This window comes from Delphinus delphis, chromosome X (assembly GCF_949987515.2).
Source record: "Delphinus delphis chromosome X, mDelDel1.2, whole genome shotgun sequence".
Taxonomy (NCBI): domain Eukaryota; kingdom Metazoa; phylum Chordata; class Mammalia; order Artiodactyla; family Delphinidae; genus Delphinus; species Delphinus delphis.
The window spans coordinates 112,332,809-112,352,399 of NC_082704.1; the positions used below are offsets into that span (position 1 = coordinate 112,332,809).

At 42.8% G+C, this 19,591-nt stretch overlaps 1 protein-coding gene across 1 annotated transcript in view; it reads right to left on the reverse strand.

The window, feature by feature from the left end:
• The window catches only part of REPS2 (RALBP1 associated Eps domain containing 2), a 162,357-nt gene that overhangs the window by 85,166 nt on the left and 57,600 nt on the right, over positions 1-19,591 (reverse strand). The window contains exons 9-12 of the mRNA XM_060002900.1: positions 17,711-17,780; positions 16,192-16,245; positions 12,335-12,380; positions 9,122-9,258 (exon numbers count right to left, since the gene is read on the reverse strand). Of these exons, the coding sequence (XP_059858883.1) occupies positions 9,122-9,258; positions 12,335-12,380; positions 16,192-16,245; positions 17,711-17,780 (307 nt within the window). The remainder of the gene's footprint in view (positions 1-9,121; positions 9,259-12,334; positions 12,381-16,191; positions 16,246-17,710; positions 17,781-19,591) is intronic.

Below are 19,591 nucleotides of genomic sequence, written 5' to 3' on the forward strand. Positions count from 1 at the left end.
ACATGCCGCGGAGCGGCTGGGCCCGTGAGCCATGGCCGCTGAGCCTGCGAGTCCGCAGCCTGTGCTCCGCAACAGGAGAGGCCACAACAGTGAGAGGCCCGCATACCGCAAAAAAAAAAAAATCAAAAACACCATGTGTACACCATAAATATATACGATTTTTATTTGTCAATTAACCTCAATTAAGTTGGGGAAAAAATATTAATATAGCAACACTAATCAAACTAATCTACAGATTCAATGCACTCCCTAACAAAATCCCAGCTGGCTTTTTTTTTTTTAATAAACAGAAATTAACGAGCTGATCCTAAATTTCATATGAAAATGCAAGGTACCCAGAATAACCAAAACAATCTTGAAAAAGAAGAATAAAGTGGGTAGTTATGCACTTTCCAATTTCAAAACTTATTACAATTCTGTAATAATCAAGACAGTACGGTACTGGCATAAGGATAGACATATAGATCGATGGAATAGAAATGAGAGTCCAGAAATAAACCTTTATGTTGATGGTCAATTGACTTTCAACATGGGTACCAGGAAAATTCAACGGGAATCAATCATTTTCTCAACAAATAGTACTGGGACAACTGAGTAGCCACATGCAAAAAAATGGATCTGGACCCCTATCTCATACCATATACAAAAATCAACTCAAATGGATCACACACCTAAATGTGAGAGCTAAAAATATAAAACTGTTAAAAGAAAAGGGGAGTAAATTTTTGTGACCTTGAGTTAGGCAATGGTATCTTCTTTATTTGTTTAATTTATTTATTTTATTTATTATTTATTTTTGGTTGCATTGGGCCTTTGTTGCTGTGCGTGGGCTTTCTCTAGTTGCGACGGGTGGGGGCTACTCTTCGCTGCGGTGCACGGGCTTCTCATTGCCGTGGCTTCTCTTGTTGTGGAGCACAGGCTCTAGGTGTGCAGGTTTCAGTAGCTGTGGCACACGGGTTCAGTAGTTGTGGCTCACGGGCTCTAGAGCACAGGCTCAGTAGTCGTGGCACATGGGCCCAGCTGCTCCGCGGCATGTGGGATCCTCCCAGGTCAGGGCTCAAACCCGTGTCCCCTGCGTTGGCAGGCGGGTTCTTAACCACTGCACCACCAGGGAAGCCTTAGGCAATGGTTTCTTAGATATGACACCAAAAGCACAAATGACCAAAGAAAAAACAGATAAAGTAGATGTCATCAAAATGAAGAGCTTTTGCACTTCAAAGGACACCATCAAAAAGCGTGAAAGAACAACCCACAAAATGAGAGAAAATATTTGTAAATCATATATCTGAAAAGAGACTTGTATCCAGAGTATATAATGAACCCTTACAACTCAACAAAAAAAGACAAATAACCCAATTTAAAAATAGGCAAGGATTCTGAATAGACATTTCTCCAAAGATGACATAAATGTAGCCAATAAGCACAGGAAAAGATGTTCAATATCATTAGTCATTAGAAAATGCAAATGAAAACCATGATAAGACATCACTTCAGACCTACTAGGATGGCTAAAATAAAAAGGACAGACGGTAACAAAGGTTTCAAGGATATGAAGAAATTGCAATCCTCATACACAGCTACTGAGATGGTAAACTGGTACAGCTGCTTTGGAAAACAGTTCAGTAGTTCCTCAAAATGTCCAACAAAGAGTTAACATATAACCCAGAAATTCCACTCCCGTATATGCCCAAGAAAAAGGAAAACATATACTTGTTTACACAAAAACTTGTACATGAATGTTCACAGCCGTATTATTCATAATAGTCAAAAGGTAGAAACAACCGAAATGTCTATCAACTGACAAATGGATGAATAAAATGTGCCATATCCATAAAATGTAATATTATTTATTCATCCATAAAAGGAATGAAGTGCTGGTTCATTCTACAACATGGATAAACCTCGCGAACATGATGCTAAGTGAAAGAAGCCCATCACAAAAGACTATATATATATATTTGTCCAGAACAGACAAATTTATAGACACAGAAAGTAGGTTAGTGATTGCCCATGGCTCTGGGGAGAGGAGCGCGGTGTGGAGAATGATTGCTAACAGGTATGGGGTGTCTTTTGGGGGTGGTGAGAATGTTCTGAAATTGGACAATACTGGTGGCTGTACAACACTGTGAATACACTAAAAGCCACTGAACTGTACACTTTAAAAGGGTAAATTTTTTTTAACATCTTTATTGGGGTATAATTGCTTTACAATGGTGTGTTAGTTTCTGCTTTATAACAAAGTGAATCAGTCATACATAAACATATGTTCCCATATGTCTTCCCTCTTGCGTCTCCCTCCCTCCCACCCTCCCTGTCCCACCCCTCCAGGCTGTCACAAAGCACCGAGCCAATATCCCTGTGCCATGCGGCTGCTTCCCACTAGCTATCTACCTTACTACGTTTGTTAGTGTGTATATGCCCATGACTCTCTCTCGCCCTGTCACCGCTCACCCTTCCCCCTCCCCATAACCTCAAGTCCGTTCTCTAGGAGGTCTGCGTCTTTATTCCTGCCTTACCCCTAGGTTCTTCATGACATTTTTTTCCCTTAAATTCCATATATATGTGTTAGCATACGGTATTTGTCTTTTTCTTTCTGACTTACTTCACTCTGTATGACAGACTCTAGGTCTATCCACCTCATTACAAATAGCTCAATTTCGTTTCTTTTTATGGCTGAGTAATATTCCATTGTATATATGTGCCACATCTTCTTTATCCATTCATCCGATGATGAGCACTTAGGTTGTTTCCATCTCCGGGCTATTGTAAATAGAGCTGCAATGAACATTTTGGTACATGACTCTTTTTGAATTTTGGTTTCCTCAGGGTATATGCCCAGTAGTGGGATTGCTGGGTCATATGGTAGTTCTATTTGTAGTTTTTTAAGGAACCTCCATACTGTTCTCCATAGTGGCTGAACCAATTCACATTCCCACCAGCAGTGCAAGAGTGTTCTAAAAGGGTGAATTTTATAGAACGTGGATTATATATACCTCAGTAAAGCTTTCATTTAAAAAAAGAACTGTCTAGACTGACAAACTGAACCCTTGGCTGGCTATGTACTGTGGACCCCAAAGTCTGGGCATGGGGCAGGAATCCCATAATTCCACTAGATTTCAAAATCCTACTAGATTTTAAAAGGGAACAAGTAGCTCTCACAGCAATGATACAATAAGGAAATCTATAAGGTCATAGCCATCTGTGTGGCCAAATTCATCCTTTAGAAAACTTCAAAGGCAAGTTTGGTCTTGAGACCATCTCTTACTCCCAAGGGGTTTACCTTTTCTAAAGTTACAGAAAGAGGGCTTCCCTGGTGGCGCAGTAGTTAAGAATCCGCCTGCAAATACAGGGGACACAGGTTTGAGCCCTGGTCCGGGAAGATCCCACATGCCTCGGAGCAACTAAGCCCATGCACCACAACTACTGAGCCTGCACTCTAGAGCCCGCGAGCCACAACTACTGAGCCCGTGCACCACCACTACTGAAACCCACGTGCCTAGAGCCTGTGCTCCACAACAAGAGAAGCCACCACAATGAGAAGCCCGCGCACCACAAGGAAGAGTAGCCCCCGCTCGCCGCAAGTAGAGAAAGCCTGTGTGCAGCAACAAAGACCCAAAGAAGCCCAATAAATAAATTAATTAATTAAAGTTGCAGAAAGAAATATTCATCTGTAGAAAACCCAGGACAGATTGTTCTCAGCTCATCACTCAATAAACACATCCCCACCACCACCAAATTAAGACACAGCCCTTATCACAACCCTTTGCCCATCCATACATCTCACAATGGAGGCTATGGGAAGTCCTCCAAAACTATTCCTCAGTGCTGGAGGGCCACTGAGGAGGAATCCGAAGAACATATCAGAGCCTTAAACAATGCTCTGTCATTTCAGCTCCATTCTAGGAGGTGGCAGCAGATCGGTTGTAAAAATACCCTGGATACAGATTGGTAGGCAGGTTTGAGACAGATAAACTCATCCGGGAAGGCCATCTGTGGTACTCTCAGGTGCCATCTGGTCATTGCAGCTATAGAGTGAAAAGTATATTTTTTGTAGTCAGTAATATCTATACGTGAGGCAAAACTGAAGAGATACAAATGGATATTCAATGAAAAGTAAGTTTCTCTCTTACACCTGGGCCCCAGTCATCCTATTCTCTTCCCCAGAGGCAACCACTGTTACCACTTTTTCAAGTATCCTTCCGAAAAACTGTCTATACAATGAAAAACATACATATCACGCACCAATGCCTTTCTCACTGGTCTCAGACAGCTCTCCACTTAGTACACGTACCTTATTCTTTTTAACAGCTTCATAAGATTCCATGAGATGGATGTACCATCATTTCTTAACCATGGAGTGAACTTTTATTATCAGTGTGTCTAAAGCAGAGAGAGGACATTATCTACCCATGGGCAGAAACTACCCATGGATGTGTTTTGTTTGGCCATCGTAATGGTTTTAACATGTGGCTCTCAGTGTCCTCGGCCATACGGGATGTGGTGGAAAGAGCTGTCCACCAAAATGCACTCTCCTTTCTTAACGTAAGCGGGGTGGCACTGGGAAGTGGCGGCCCTGCCAGGGACTTCCTTTCCCACTGCGCGGCAGCTAGCTCTATCCAAGGGACCAAGTTGCCCCTGTTAGATTTGTGCGGACATGATGAAGATTCTTGGTCTGAATCTCTAAAGGCATGGCTACGTCTCCCCCGCCCCCCCCACTCCGTAATCTCTGCCCTTTCTGCCAGGCGGAGGCTCAGTGGCTGGACAGGGCTGTGTGTAGCACTGAGGCAGCTGACCGTCACTATGGAAACCTCGGGCTGCAAACCCATGGCTTTGGAGGAGGCAGGGCAGTGTCAAAAGTGGGAGGAGGGGAGTTCCCACCCCACACAGTGAAACAGAATAAACCCTTTTACGGGGGTGGGGGGAAGCCTTATGAAAACAACTGTTCCAGTGAGGAAAAAGAGGTTAGGATCTAAAAAGTATCGTCTTCACTGTCTGATTTTTCTCACAGGAATTTCAGTAATAAAACATGTTACGTGGCTGTAAGTCTAGAGCTATAAAATCTAAACCTCACTGAGCAAGTCCCAGGCTTGACTGCCTCTAGATTTTGTATGCTTGCATCATCACTGCCTTAGACCTTCTTGCACATTTTTTTCTCTCCAACAGAGCAGCTACAATGGGACTGTGAAAGGATGGCTCCACGGCCTGAATCAGCTATGACAAAGGTGAGCTCCCTTTTCCGCACAGCGATCCTATTACGTCAACTTCTCCCTATGAAAACACACGCTTTAGGTGTAATGCTAGCACCTACCTATCTCGAGCCCTGGGATAGTCTAGACTCCTGCAAATCACATGTTCACACCCTCTTTGCAGATATCAAGGTTAAAGCCAACTATCCCACACTGCCAGAGTTGGCCTGGTTCATTTTTATAGATTTACAATCTAAAACAATCCTTCATTATTCTTCCCCATATTATGTTACCTATCATAAATTTGAAGGCATTAATGCCACCCACTTCTGAGCTATTCCTTCCTTCCCAAGAGTCCTTTGAATGCTATCTGAATCCTATACCGAGTCTGTGGGCTCGCCCCCGCTTGGTCTCCTCAGGCTCTTATCCTATTTGCTTCTCCCTCTGTATAAACATCATCACCACTATATAACAACCATCTCACCTTTTCCTTCATTTCCCTCTTTCATTCTTGCTTCTTTGCATCTTCTCTCCATCCTACTTCTTCTCCACACTATCGCTCCACCTTAGGCTACTCTGACTCAGCAACTTAGCCTCATTCACTCTGTTTCTCACAATCCTGTGATTCTCATTTTTAAAAACATTAGCTTCACTTTATCTTTCCTTTTCAATTCAAGTTCATATCTTATTTCATCGCACATTATCTTTCCCTGTTTTCTTTACCCTTTCCTCGTTCTTCTATTGTTATAAACAGGATGGCCTAGGTAGAGTCTGTCTTAAGTGATAAAGTTGGCTAAAAGATGGGGTACTGGGGGCTGGAAGAACATGGACCGCATGAAGGAGCAGGTTAGCTTAGGCTCCCCAAGGCCACCTTCACATTCCCAAGGGCCTGAGATAAGACAGGTCCAGGCCCTCACAGGAAAAATGAAGAGGAGACAAGCGGTTTCTGTGGTTGGGCAAAGAGCAGGAGCGCCGGAAGCTAAGTGTGCCTCCACTCGGGCAATTCACCAAAGAAGAAATATTAATGTCTAGTAACAACACAGGAAAAGCTGTTCAGGCTCACTAGGAATCAAGGAAATGCAAACATTTGTCTATCAGATAGGTAACGATTAAAAAGATGAACATTACCCAGTGCTGATGAGGGTGTGAGGAAACACTCTCAGGTGACGTAACCAGTGGGATAAGTTCATAAGGTACAAGTTTTTGACAGCACAGTTTGGCAACCTGTATCTACACTTCAAAGGTATATGGCCTCTGACTCAGCATCTCCGACTTCAGCCCAAGAAAATAAGTAGACAAGGAAACAAAGATGTAGATACGAAGTCATTAATAACCTCTACCTTGTTTATGACAAGAGAGCAGAGAGAGGTTGGTGGCGGAGCCTGGGAAAGAGAGGTCCATGCCTCCGTGGGGGCGGGCGGAGAGGAGAGAAACAGAGAGGGAAGGGGAGGAGAGGGGAGCAGCATGTGAGCACGAGAGGACACTATGAGGTAGAGACAGGAGAACGAGATGGGGGGAGACGGGGACACAGAAAGCCCCACAGGGCGCAATCAACCACGTCACCCAGGCACGAAGAAATGACACAGCTCCATATTATGAAAGAGGGTTAATCAGGAAGCTCAGGATATAGGACAGCAAGCACAGTGTGACCCAGCTTAGCTAGAGTGACACATGAAGACAAGTGTGGCAGAGGGGTGACTACGTGGGCACCACGGTTCTCACTGACGGTGCTATGGCGACTGGTTTAGACTCTACCTCGTGCTTTCCTAGCTTGTCAGAGTTTTAGTAAGTAATTTCTAGCAATATGCACTACACTAAAATTCTACATAGTTTAGACAGACCCTTGTACTTTCCTGTGAGAATTAACCCACAGGCAAACAAATTAAGTAGATGAAATGGTACCACCTGCTTTTCATAATGCAGACATGCTCTGTTTCTCATGTGATCAATTTAAACTGCTTGTTAAAATTTCATTTGTGTAAACCTGTACTGGAAAGACGATGGAATTAAGCTATGAATACAGATGTCACCCACCTAGCTATTCTTTGGCATTTATCAAATGAAAATACTTTTCCCTTGAAGTCCTATCAACATCGGAGACGTAAAGAGAAGCCGTCTGAATTCAGGCTCTCCTGAAAGCAGCCCCTACCGCTGGGACTTGGGAGCGGGCATTTGATTTCGGTGTGAGGCGAGCACGACAGGGCAGGAGGGCAGTGGACCCAGACAAGGTATGTTAATGAGGGGCTACTGCCACAGGTGGCCACAGCTCGGTACCTCTGCGAGCCATCCCGGGGACTGCGAGGAACGAGGCACAGAACTGTCCCACCGGGGGTCAGGACGTCAGGGGCTTTCCTCAGACCCCCCTCTCCCCGTCGGTCTTCCGTGGGAGTGAGTGCCTAGGAGCCAAACATGGCACTACTTGAATGACATCTATTACCTCATCAACACCCTGTAATTCTCTTGAGGGTTGGTCCTGTTTTCGAAATTAGGAATCTGAGAGGCAGAAAAGATTAAGCCACTTGCTGAAAATCAGATAGTTAATAAGCAGCTGAGCTGAACTCCAAATTCAGTCTTCTCTCTCCCACTCTAGGGTGCCACGTGGTAAAGGCCACGGCCCATCCATTCTGCAGCATAGCTGGCGCTCCTCATGGGGAGAGAGACACAGCCTGAGGGGGGGGCATGTTTCCAGCCTCTCCTTGCAAGGAAAACGTACGGAGATGCTTGCCCAGATTGTTTTAACCTTCTTGTGTCCACAGAAAAACCTTCGAGGTCAACATCCACCAGCCACGTGAATTTTTTATAGCATCATCATCCGTGGCTACTCCCACCCCAAATACCAGTTACTATGAAATTATGCCAGAATTTGGATCAAAGTATGGGGGAAAATTCAAGACAAATTTTTATCTGATGAACTCATGGCAGAGAATCAAATTTCATAGAGAGTTCCAGTTTCTGGTATATTAAAAAACAATCTATAACTTTACTATGAGGAGAGTACTTTATTAGAACAAATAAAACATGCTGAGCTCTGCCGGGACACAGGGGTCACGCTCATGTGTGAGCCAAGGAGATTCTTTCCTTGCGTTAGTAAAAAAGATAATCATCTGCAAATCACTAGCATCTGAGGTTGGCTTGATTTAAAATGCACAGAGATACAGAAAAAGTTCCAGGAAATCATTGTATTTAGAGCTTGCCTGCATTAGTCAGTGGAAAGGCCCTTGCGCCTCCCAAAATAACACTTGGGACAGCAGCTGTACGCTAGCACCTTCACTCATGTGAAGGCATGGCTCGCATCTGCGGTTCCGCAGGCTCCCGGGAGGACAGCTCCTCTTCACAAGGAGCCAGGGGAGCAGACAGGCCGCCCCACACTCCCCGCCTCCAGCCCAGCTGTACAGCAGCTGCCTTGAGCAAGTCCCATCCCCAGAAGCCCCAGAGCAGCCCAACTGAAGGAGCCCTTGACCCAGATGCCCACACTAAACACCTAACCATCAGTCAGATTTAGAAAGCAGAGCCCCCTTAAGCATTAAGCCTGGAGGACACAGGATCTTCACCAGAGGATAAAATGCAGAAAATTCCGGCCAGGCATTGACCACCGAGACCTTTCACAGAAGAACGGCATAAGCGTCTGAGGAAATCACAGATGGCAATCCTGGACACAAATCACCACGATGCAGAGAACAAGACCCTGGCCACACACTCAGTGCACTGTCTGGGGAGGAAGCATTTTCATCCCCTGGGTACAGAATTTCATAATTCCTGGTCCATAGCAAGTGTGGGCAAGGCTCCAGACACACGTGATATCTATGTGCCAGCCACGTGAAGGCCGTCTGGGCCAGGTCTGCTCGTTCTCTGGACCCACAGAGGCCTCTGTAGTGACACCCATCCAATGACTCCAACAGGAAAGGGAAGGGCTGGGGCGCAGAGGGGCACTTCACCTGGCACACTGGGCTGGAAGACTTTATTCAGATCCAAGGAGGAGGCTCTGGAATGGGTTTTCTGTGGCCGCGGTGGCGGGGTGGGAGGGTCCTCGCCCCTCTTCATGGCCTCTTCTATGGAGGTGCTAGAGTAGGATCTGCAGCAAAATAAGGGAAGGTCAGAAGGCAGACAGCAAAGCTTTACTCTCTGAAACTGGGCTGAAACAGAAAATACCCACAAAAGGCAAAGCGACTGCCAAGGCTTGCTGAGTTCCCGGAGGAGCCAGATACGGTGCTGCCCCCTGGATACCACACCAGCTGCAACAAGCGCCCAACCCCCAACCCTGAGTCACTACCTTTTTTAAACTCTTTGCTCTTATTACACCTTAGACCTGAACTTACCCCAGAGGGAACGCTTTCTGTAAATTCAAATCCATTTCGGTTGGAATTGTTAATAACACGTAAACCCTTCCACTTAGGTACTTCCATACTTTAATAGAAGGGCTTCATGGTATTAACTGACCGCAGAACCCTTCTCCTGTTTACATGCAAACGTGATAACAGGCACATATGGAACTGGGACAGATAAGCTGAGAGTAAGAATCAAATGTTCAACGGAATATGCCACAAATGAAATTCAGGAGAGGAAAACACACATCAGTCAGGTTGAGGGGCCTTGGTTGTCTTACCATGAGAAATACAGGTTTGGGGAAATTTTCAAAGCAAAAGCCTCCTCTTAACCTTCTCTCTCAATCTGTAACAAGGCAGGAGCTAACTAGGCAATTTCAGAGATTATAACTCCAATTCACGGCATTTAATGAAAAAGGAACTAAGTAAGTTGCTAAAGGTCACATAGCTAGAAGGTTACATAGGTTTCATTCAAATTCCAGTCTCAGTTTCTAAATTATATCTTTAAAATGTTCTGAGACTGCCTGCCTATGAGCCAGGGAAGAAAACTTGGGGCACAGCTAGACTATATATTAGAGCCCTACTTATTTTCTAAATTAATTCAACTCAGTACATTACTCTATCGGTTAGGAATAAGTTTGTGGATGAATTCCCAATATGATTTTCTAAGATGCTCACGTGTACATCTTATGTCTGTTCTATTCAGCTTCTGAGCTAACTTCCTGTCAAAGAAGAAAATGACCTTTGATCAGAGATGTGCCCTACAGATAAATTAAACTCAGAAAAGTGTCTTGGTATTTAGCTATTACAGTGGCACTCAGGAAATTAGAATCTATCCATTACTATTAAGCAACTTCAGTTCTTAGTAAAGCTGGTTTTGACACAGCAAGTTCTTATTTTCCTGAATAACTTCCTCAAGGTTTCTTTGTGGTAGTCCAGAGGTTTTTTGTCATGCAAGGTTGCAATCTTTAATAAAGCCACCATAATGGCATGTGACATGCTCTGGGGTGGTCCCTGTAACACAACTGGCAAGACAGGCAAGACAAAGGCAGGCAGGAACTAGCAGGAAGGGTGCTCTGATCCTTTCAACCAGAATAAAAGGGAATCCATAGAAAAGGACAAGAAAGTTTTCAAATGGAAACTCTTGATTAAAAAAGGAAATTAGAGACCCTGGCTAGAAAGAACTTTCTATGTCAGATACAGCTCTAGTGACATTTTTCACTCAAGAGAGAGAAAATAATGTGTACATGTATAAATCATGTGTGTGCATGTGTATATATACACACATACATGTAATTGAGCACACAATCTCATACTACATCTTATTCCATTTTACTTCCATATATAACATGCGTATTTGTATTTTTATATGGAAAGTTAAATGAATATCCAATAAGTGATACAGTAAAACTATGACTGCAACCAATTAAAACATAAATGTGCAGGGAATCAACAAAATGACGAACGCAGCAGTGTTAGAAGGGTGATTTTCCTTTCCCTTACATTTCTACATGGCTTTATTATTCTAAAAAGGAGGATTACAATAATTTAATTCTCACGGTCTCAGTAAGGACCCAGTTGGGTGTAGTGAAAACAAAAACATCCAAATTAGACCAAGAGACCAATCCCTAAAAGAATCGTATATAAAATTTAGCAGAGATATTAATAATAGAATATGTGACTGAGATTTTGTCATTTCACTCGCTTTGAGAGGAAGCCAGCAGAAGTAAAAACTGTGAGGTTCAATTTCTGCCATTCAGAGAAGGGTTTGCCTACTATGAAGGCAGATAAATGTTACTATTCCTACATCCTAAAGCCAGCACGGACTAACTTGTAAAAGATCCATTCATCCTTCAAAAACAGGATGAGCAAATGTGGTGGCCATTGAGAGAAACAGGAACTATAACTTCTTTTCCTACCAAAACGGATTAGTGTACCTATTATTTTTAAAAATATGAACACAGATATCTGTACCTTCTACAAGGGGTAACTCTTTGACTTACAAGGAGACGAGAGCTCCTTAAATTGGCAATATTGCAAGCATACAAAATACGATCCGATTTAAATTCACTTTCTCAGGAATACATCTAGCAGCCAAAGGAGGAAAAAAGTCACTAAGAGCCAAAGCAAAACTTGGAAAACACACACGTAGCATCCTGTCTCCCACTGCAGTCTACTGGTAAAGAGCAGTCTCAACACCATTTCCCCTCTTTGAGGTTCTAGTATTTCTATGAGAGTCTGTATTTCTCTTCATTCCTCCCTTCTGATGTCTGATGTCAACCACAGCACTGCCTTACTGGCTCTCCCTCTTCTACTAACCTCTACTGACTTAAAAACTGTGAAGTCGAGAAGAGGCTCTAAGAGGATGAAACAGTCCACAAACACTGCTTACCTGAAGTTCCGAGCTGCACTGAAATTGCCGAAGCATTTTAGTTCCCTACTCTAGATTTTATCCCCCTATTTTTTGGTGTACACCTTGTCATGATAGGACATTTCAATGTTAGTTACCTTTTAACGGTATTTCCCGCTTCCCAAAGCTACTCTCCCCCTATTCGTTATCATCCTGCAGCAAGAGGGTCACATCACATTGCCCCTTCTTTGTGTTAGGTGGCCGGAGAGCAGCAGCCCCTCTCCCAGCACCAACAAACCCAGAAACTAAGCGCCTCCCCAGCAGCACTGCGGGCTCCAGTCAGGCCCCTCATGACGAGTGAACTCACCCTCATCCTAAGCTTCAAATTGAAGGGAAAAGATTTTGGGTTGGGAGGTTTATTTCTAGTCAGGGGCATGGCACAAAGGGCATTCAAGTAGAAGTTAAACAAACAGTACCTGGATCTTGGTCTTGCTTTGAGACTGTTGGAATCCTTAGGAGTGGCTGAAACAAAGATTAGTTGTTGTTTGCTTGGGTTTCATGTCTGCAGTTAAACAGGTTTTAAGCAGCACCTGGGCTAGTACAGAACACATCAACAGGTAAACATGAGGTACAGGTATCCGTGTGGAAAACTTGACCGCTTCCACATTTTTGTGATTCCATAATTTTATTTCTAAAGCTAAAGGCACGATTAAAAAGAAAGAAAAACCAACATATTTTTCCTCTCATCAGAGCATTAGCCATGAAGCCATTCTCAAATCGAAGTTGATTAATGAACCAATTCCGGCCTAAAAGACAACTCTCTCAAGAGGTTATCTATTTATACAGTGATGGGTTCAGACTTGAGGGTTTCTTGGTCTATCATGATAGCCTAGTAATAATAGATTTTGAACCAGTCTCCCCTGAAGGCTAGGAAGAAATGTATTGGGCTACATATTTTAAGATTTTCTTAAAATACACCACCAGGACCACATGACCACAAGAAATCAAAGTCCCACAGTTAAGTCTAAATGATCTATGCAGCTTTTCCTGTAAGAAAATATTCTTGTGTCCCAAATCGTAGAGAGAATATTATGAAGTGAAATCATTAAAATATTTTGTCAACCATACAACTTTTCCTTCTCCAATTTAAATCATGAACTAGCTTGCTCACTACCAACACACATGGAGCCTACTTTCCCATCATAAGTTGTTGGGAGTAATGAGAAATACTTACAAAAACATTAATCCTCTTTTTACGTCTTCAATCCTCTGTGGAAGACAACTTTAGAAACCACTAGCTGTGCTAAGGTTTTGCAAACGTTGCAAATTTTTCATCATAAAATGTCATAAACATTCAAAGGAAAAGTGCTACTAACTAGGAGCAAGGAGAATATAGTTTGTACACTGTTTGCACAAATTTTTCCGGAAAGAAAATGTCGCACTGCATGATGCCATCCTCTTTAACATTACTCCAAAGATAAAACCCCTCCTTGGTATGAAGCATGCTGGATTTCTGACGATCATTAAACTCCTTGGGTTGGATAAGCAGGGCAGAATGCGGAGCTGAGATGCTAACAAGGCCCAAAGCAAACTAGCAACACACGTCCCCTTAGCTTCAGTCAGCTATAGAAGACGTGCTTTTCTCCCAACTGAAGCGCTCTGGCTTCTTGGAGTGAGGACACGAGCACCTTTTAACTGCAAACCACTGAAAGGCTGCCGGAGCCCCGAGAAGCACGGGAGGCCCAAGCAGTGTGAGCCTGCCTTGGCCGGTCTCGTGCGCCCACACGAAGATGGACAACCACCTCCCCTGCTCCAGCCCCCTGGCGGCAAAAGATGGTGGCCCAAGAGAGCCTCTCCTCCAGCCCAGCAGGCTACCTGGGGCCACCTGGGGCTGCAAGGGCCACCCACCACGGGGCTGAGGGCCACCCTCCAAGCGGGCCGCCCACGGCTGGCTCCAGCCCGCTTCTCTCAGGCCCCACTGCTTCCCAGAAATATGTGGGCAGAAGTCTCAGCCATTTTAAAACACTGTTCCCCAAACCAGACCACGGTAACCGTTACTTCCTTTGTCCAGTGCCACTATCTTTGCCTTTGTGCCGGGGAGGGGGGGGGGGAGGGATGGGTGTGGAAGGAGCGGGGAACCCTGTTGGTGAGAGATAGGCAGGCAGATGGCGTGATGGGTGTGGCTGAGCCGTGGAGACCAGGCTAGGAGTCCTGAGGTCCAGGGGCTACTCCTGGCCACGACCCTCTCTAGCTGTGACCTCCGTGAACCTCAGTCTCCTCACCTACAGAATGAAGATAATAAAAATGAGGCCCCTTTCTCACTCAGAGAGATAAGAAAGTGAAGGCGCTTTAAAAACTTAAATGTATTCTAGAATTGCAACGTATTACTGCTGTAGGGTGTTCCTAATTTTTCAAGATTAGAAATCTGGTTTTGAAGTTCAGTTCCTTCTAGGACAGCACGGGAGGTGCAGGTGGGTGCAGGGAATGGAAAGAGAGACCAAGGGGTGGCTGCCAGCAACTGGGCAGCTATGAGAATCACCAACAGCAGGCTGAAGACTACAGCGCGAGGGCGAGCAGGCCCGACGCCCTCGGCAGGACCTAGAGACACACAGAAAAAGATGGCCACGGTGCAGTATAGCCTTTTGAATTAGGCTAGAATGTGCCATTAGCTAAGAAATCCATCAGATTCCACTAATATGTACATGTTCAGTACTTAAAAGGGTAAAGGTCTATGAGAAAAAGATGTAACAAGGAATACCGCGTTCCCTGATGACAGAGTCCCATATCCCATCTGTAAGCCACCACATTTTCTTCACCACCATTACTATTATCATGGTTATCACCACCCACTGTGGAAGGAAGAGCAAAAGAGGGAAATGAGATCCCAGGCAGGGCTGGTAAGCTTCCACAGGTTCGAGATCAGAAAAAGCTGGAGAACACGATTTTAGTTAAGTCTTCCATCAGCCTCCAAGCCCCTGAAAGTCAGACTCAGCATTTGGAGCATGTGAATATCCACAAAAATGGCAAGGGCAGGTTGGGTCAGAATCCAGGCAGAAGCCCACGGGCGGATCACAGCTTCTCACTGAGCTGGGCAGAGGGAAGAAGAATGAGAACTTCCTAGAACACTCCAGGCATGTCATCTTTCCAGGAAACAGAAACAGGATAGGAGGGCAAGCCTAAAGTTTAATTCTCCAGAAGGCGGCAACTCAACTGAGGTGAACTGCCCACATGGCACGGACAGCCTTCCAGAATTAGAAACCACCAGCTTGAAACTCTTGTGTCTCCCTCTAGGAATCCAAACATTCCCCGGAAAAGAGGGTATTAAATACGTTTTCAGATGAGGGATTCCCTCATATCCACTCCAGAAAGGGCAGCAAAGGGAAGAACAAATCAGAAACCACATAGCATGCTCCCAGACAGAATGTGAAACAAATTCAGATATACTTCGCTGTATATATATATATACTGTACTGTAGCATAAGCCTCGATGTATATTGATTCCTCTGTTCCAACTTTAAAAAAATGAAGCCTGGATGATAGCTAGTAAACCAAAACAAACATGATTTACTTATGAAATATTAAGAGAGATAACACTAAAAGAGAAAGCAGCAACTTCTTTCATGTGCTCATAACCAGAGCTCCAAACAGTAATGCCATCCCTAGCCAGTTTGTTCTCAGCTAGGTTCATCTTGGTTCAGTGATGGCTCTGTCGAGAAAGCTGAGGCCACAGGCCCGACCATCTCCATGGTTCCCAGACACAGTTCTGACTCTCCAAGAACCTGGGCAAATACGACTTTTATTTCTCTCCTTGGAATCCACTCCATGTGTAAGCACATTTACCTGCCTTCTTGGTGGTGAAGCATAATGAAAGCATTTGAGATTTATGCTTTGGAAATGGAAAGTTTCACCTGTGAGCCTCCCATTAATCCACCCCATCAGCTTACTCTACACAGAAATCACAATGGCTTGTTGAAATCTTCCCAAATCCAAGCCTTCACAATTTTATACTTAGTGACAATGAGACCCTCGATTCAAACTGAGAAATCCTTTCAGTGAAACCTATATTCAGAAATTAAAAAGAAATCACCCTCTTCTCATACCTGAGAAGAGGGGAGGAGTAAAAAAGAAACCAAAAGGTTTCCTTAGAATAAAACACAAGACAAATATTTGGACAGAAATATATATATATATATATATATATATATATATATATATATATATATACTATCAGAGATGTACCAGTTTTCTCACTGAAACTACAGGGTTGTTTTGGTTTGTTTGTTTGTTTAAGAAATAACTACATTAAAAATATATTAAATTGGTTTTCTCCTACCTGAATCCTCGGACATATCCTTTGGTAAGGCTTCATCCGTAGCACTCTTCAAAGCTAGCAGTGTTTCGTTTTGTTTTTAAAGAACAAGAGAGGGAAAAGTAAAGAAAAAAAAAATTTATGTCTCAGACACATTACATTAAAACAAAGAACCCCTAGTCATCACTTATGAAAACGGTGTTACAAACATCTATAAGTTGCTATAGCACTTACTAAAACAATAAAAGTCTCCTAAACTATGGTAACAGGTTCTCCTCCTACAGAGAACAGAGGTATTTTCAATGTTCCAGAGAGAGTGCCTCTAGTGGCTGGGAGGAGTATTACCAGGAAGTATCAAATTTCCCCATTTCTTTCCTGACATCCAGAGCAAAGATACAAGGACCTCTCTGAGAGTGACAGCCAGGATTCAGGATTTTTAGAGCTCGCGAGGTTATTCCAATGGGTAGTCAAGGCTAAGACCCACTAGTAAAGACAGTAATCAGAGTACTTGCTGCCACAGATAACATCTAGGTCTGCCTGCCTCTCCTGAGCAAATACTGAAACAGAGAGCATGCAATTACTATTTCCTAATGGGAAACATTTTTCATGTTTAACTCCCATACAAAGCTACATCCATGGCAGGTCATGATAACAAAACCTGAAATAGCTTCACTGATTTTTAGTCCCTTCAGATAAGCCTTTCATTCATGGGCAGTGAATCAATATCAGATAATAGAAGGAATACGGGCTTGAGAATTCGAAAATCTTGGTTCTTATCCCTGCTCTTTTTCTTACTGAGCAAATAATTCATACTGCCTGAACTTTAGTTTACTCATCTCTATATTTTATGTGATAAAACATACCAGCCTCCATTCCATTTTGTGAGGACTGAATAATACAGTGCATGAGGAAGGACCTGATAGATTATAAAGCATTATATAGAAGTATGGCAGGAGGTGGGGTGTTCCTCCTGCTCTTCTAGATAAGTCCCTGGCCAACTCATCCCTGTGCTTGATGCTAGCTGTAACACGGAACACCGTGCTGCACTGCTCTCACCCGTCCAGTAAGATAAGCAAATCATCACAACCCAACACCCACAAAGTCACAGAGAATAAAGCCCAGGGGTAGAAACTCTCTCCAGAAGGTAACTTCCTCGAGGATTAGACCTGTGTACAAATGTGCATGTATATTGACATTCTGGGATCACATCTGCCAACACAAGATGTTATGCTCACAAACCGTTCAGCTTCTAGTCATTTCCTAATTAGTACGACCAGATTCCAATAAAAGGTGTTGGAGTAGCCTGAGGGTCAGCAGTGAGCACAGGGTCATAACTGAAGGGCTGTGGACACTCAAGGTCTTGTTACCACTTTATGAACTATAGTTTCGTCACAGCAACTGGAACTACTTAATCCATCCAAATGTTTTCATATACAGAGAACAGGCCTCAGATGCTCTAGAAGCCAGCCACTCCAAGAGAAGTAGATTAAAAATATATATAGGTAAAATGTCCCTAAAGGGAGAAAACTCATTCTTTCCATACCTTGTTTGTCATCACCAGTCACATCTTGGGTAGGGACAGGAAAGTCGGCCATGTCTTTAATAGATAGCTTCTTGGAAAAGAAAAGTAAATTAATAATATGGGTTGGAATGGAAATGAAGTGATGTGCACATCTGATGCAAATGTTTTTAAAAGCTATGTATCTTGCCAATATTTCTGTCTCCCATAAACCCTGACATTTAATACTATTTTATTTTTTAGATTTCTAGTGGGGTATAAGTTAATTTGTATTGAAAAATTTATATACACAGAGGGAAAAAATAATGACTTAGATTGAAGTACATGTATAGACCACGCATTATATCTCAATCTGGTGTGGGACTCAGCCAGAGTTGTGGAGCATTTGCCCACGACTCCAGTCAAGAACAAACCTGTGCTCTAGGTACTTTCTCACAAGCAGAGAGAGGTTCTGACAAGCGGCCCCATCACATGGGTATTTGCCAGGATCTCTTATGTAGAGGGTGTTCAACCCTGATTCAAACAGCCTCCTTGTCATGGAATAAGAGAATTTGACTGATGAGCGGAACAAAATTTTCTGCTAACTCACTGAAGGAAGAAGTCCTCACTTACACTAAGAAGATGAATACCCAAATTGATCAAGTATTGATTAGTTTAAAATTCTATGTAAAATCTACTTACTATAATTTCTTCTACACTCTCAATTAACATGGACTCTGTCCTCTGATAAGATTAAAGGATAATACATATTCATAGTTGATATATATATGTAAACACATTCTAGAAAGATATATAAAAATTGAAGGGTGATTGATAGGTGGGGATAGGGATAAGAGGAGAACTTGCCATTATATGCCTTTTGATATTCTTTTTATTTTAAACATATTAAAAAAATCAAATAAAGATAAATTTTAAAACTTAAAGAAGTAGGGTAAATTCCTGGAGTTAGCCGGTGCTCCAAAAGGTTAACTGGTTTACCTCTCAGAATCTGAACAGCCCAAGAGACCTAAGCAATACTTCTGTTTCCAAACTGTTTCAAAGAATGCAGTTAGAATACTGCTTGGTGGTAACCTGATCTAGGGCTTAGCCATCCACAGGCAAGTCATTCTTGGCATTACAATGAAGCCTCCAGATGTAATTTAGAACAGAGAATGTATCTCAACAGCGCCCTTCTTTCATTTTCTTGTCCCACGTGGATTGTAATCCAGATCCTTAGCAGAATAAAATAATTTAGGAGTAGAAAATATGGATAAAAAGAAATCCAAAGGAACACTGTTGAAAGAAATTTTTAAAATCTAAATAAAAGGAAAGACACCCTGTGCTCATGGTCAGAAGACTTAATATTGTTAAGATGGTAATATTCTCTAAATCCATCTACAGATTTGAAGCAATCCTTCTTGCTTTTTTGCAGAATTTGACCAGCTGGTCGTAAATTTCATATAAAAATGTAAGGGACCCAGAATAGCAAAAATATTCTTGAAAAAGAAGAACAACTTACCAGAAACTTATAGTAATCAAGACACTGTAGTACTCACATAATGACAGACATATAGATCAATGGACTAGAATTGAGAATCCATAAATAAACCCTTAAATTTGTGGTCAACTGATTTTCAGTAAGCGTACAAAACAATTCAGTGGGAGAAAATTGTCTATTCAATAAATGATGCTGGGACAACTCGATATCCATATAAAAATAAAGAATGAAGTTGGTCCTCTTCTTCACGGCATATATAAAAATTCACTCAAAATGGATCACAGACCTAAATGTAAGACCTAAAACTATAAAACCCTTAGAAGAAAATATAGGAATAAACCTTCATGATCTTGTATTAGGCAATGGTTTCTTAGATATGACACCAAAAGCACAAGCAAAAAAAGAAAAAAATTAGATAAACTGAACTT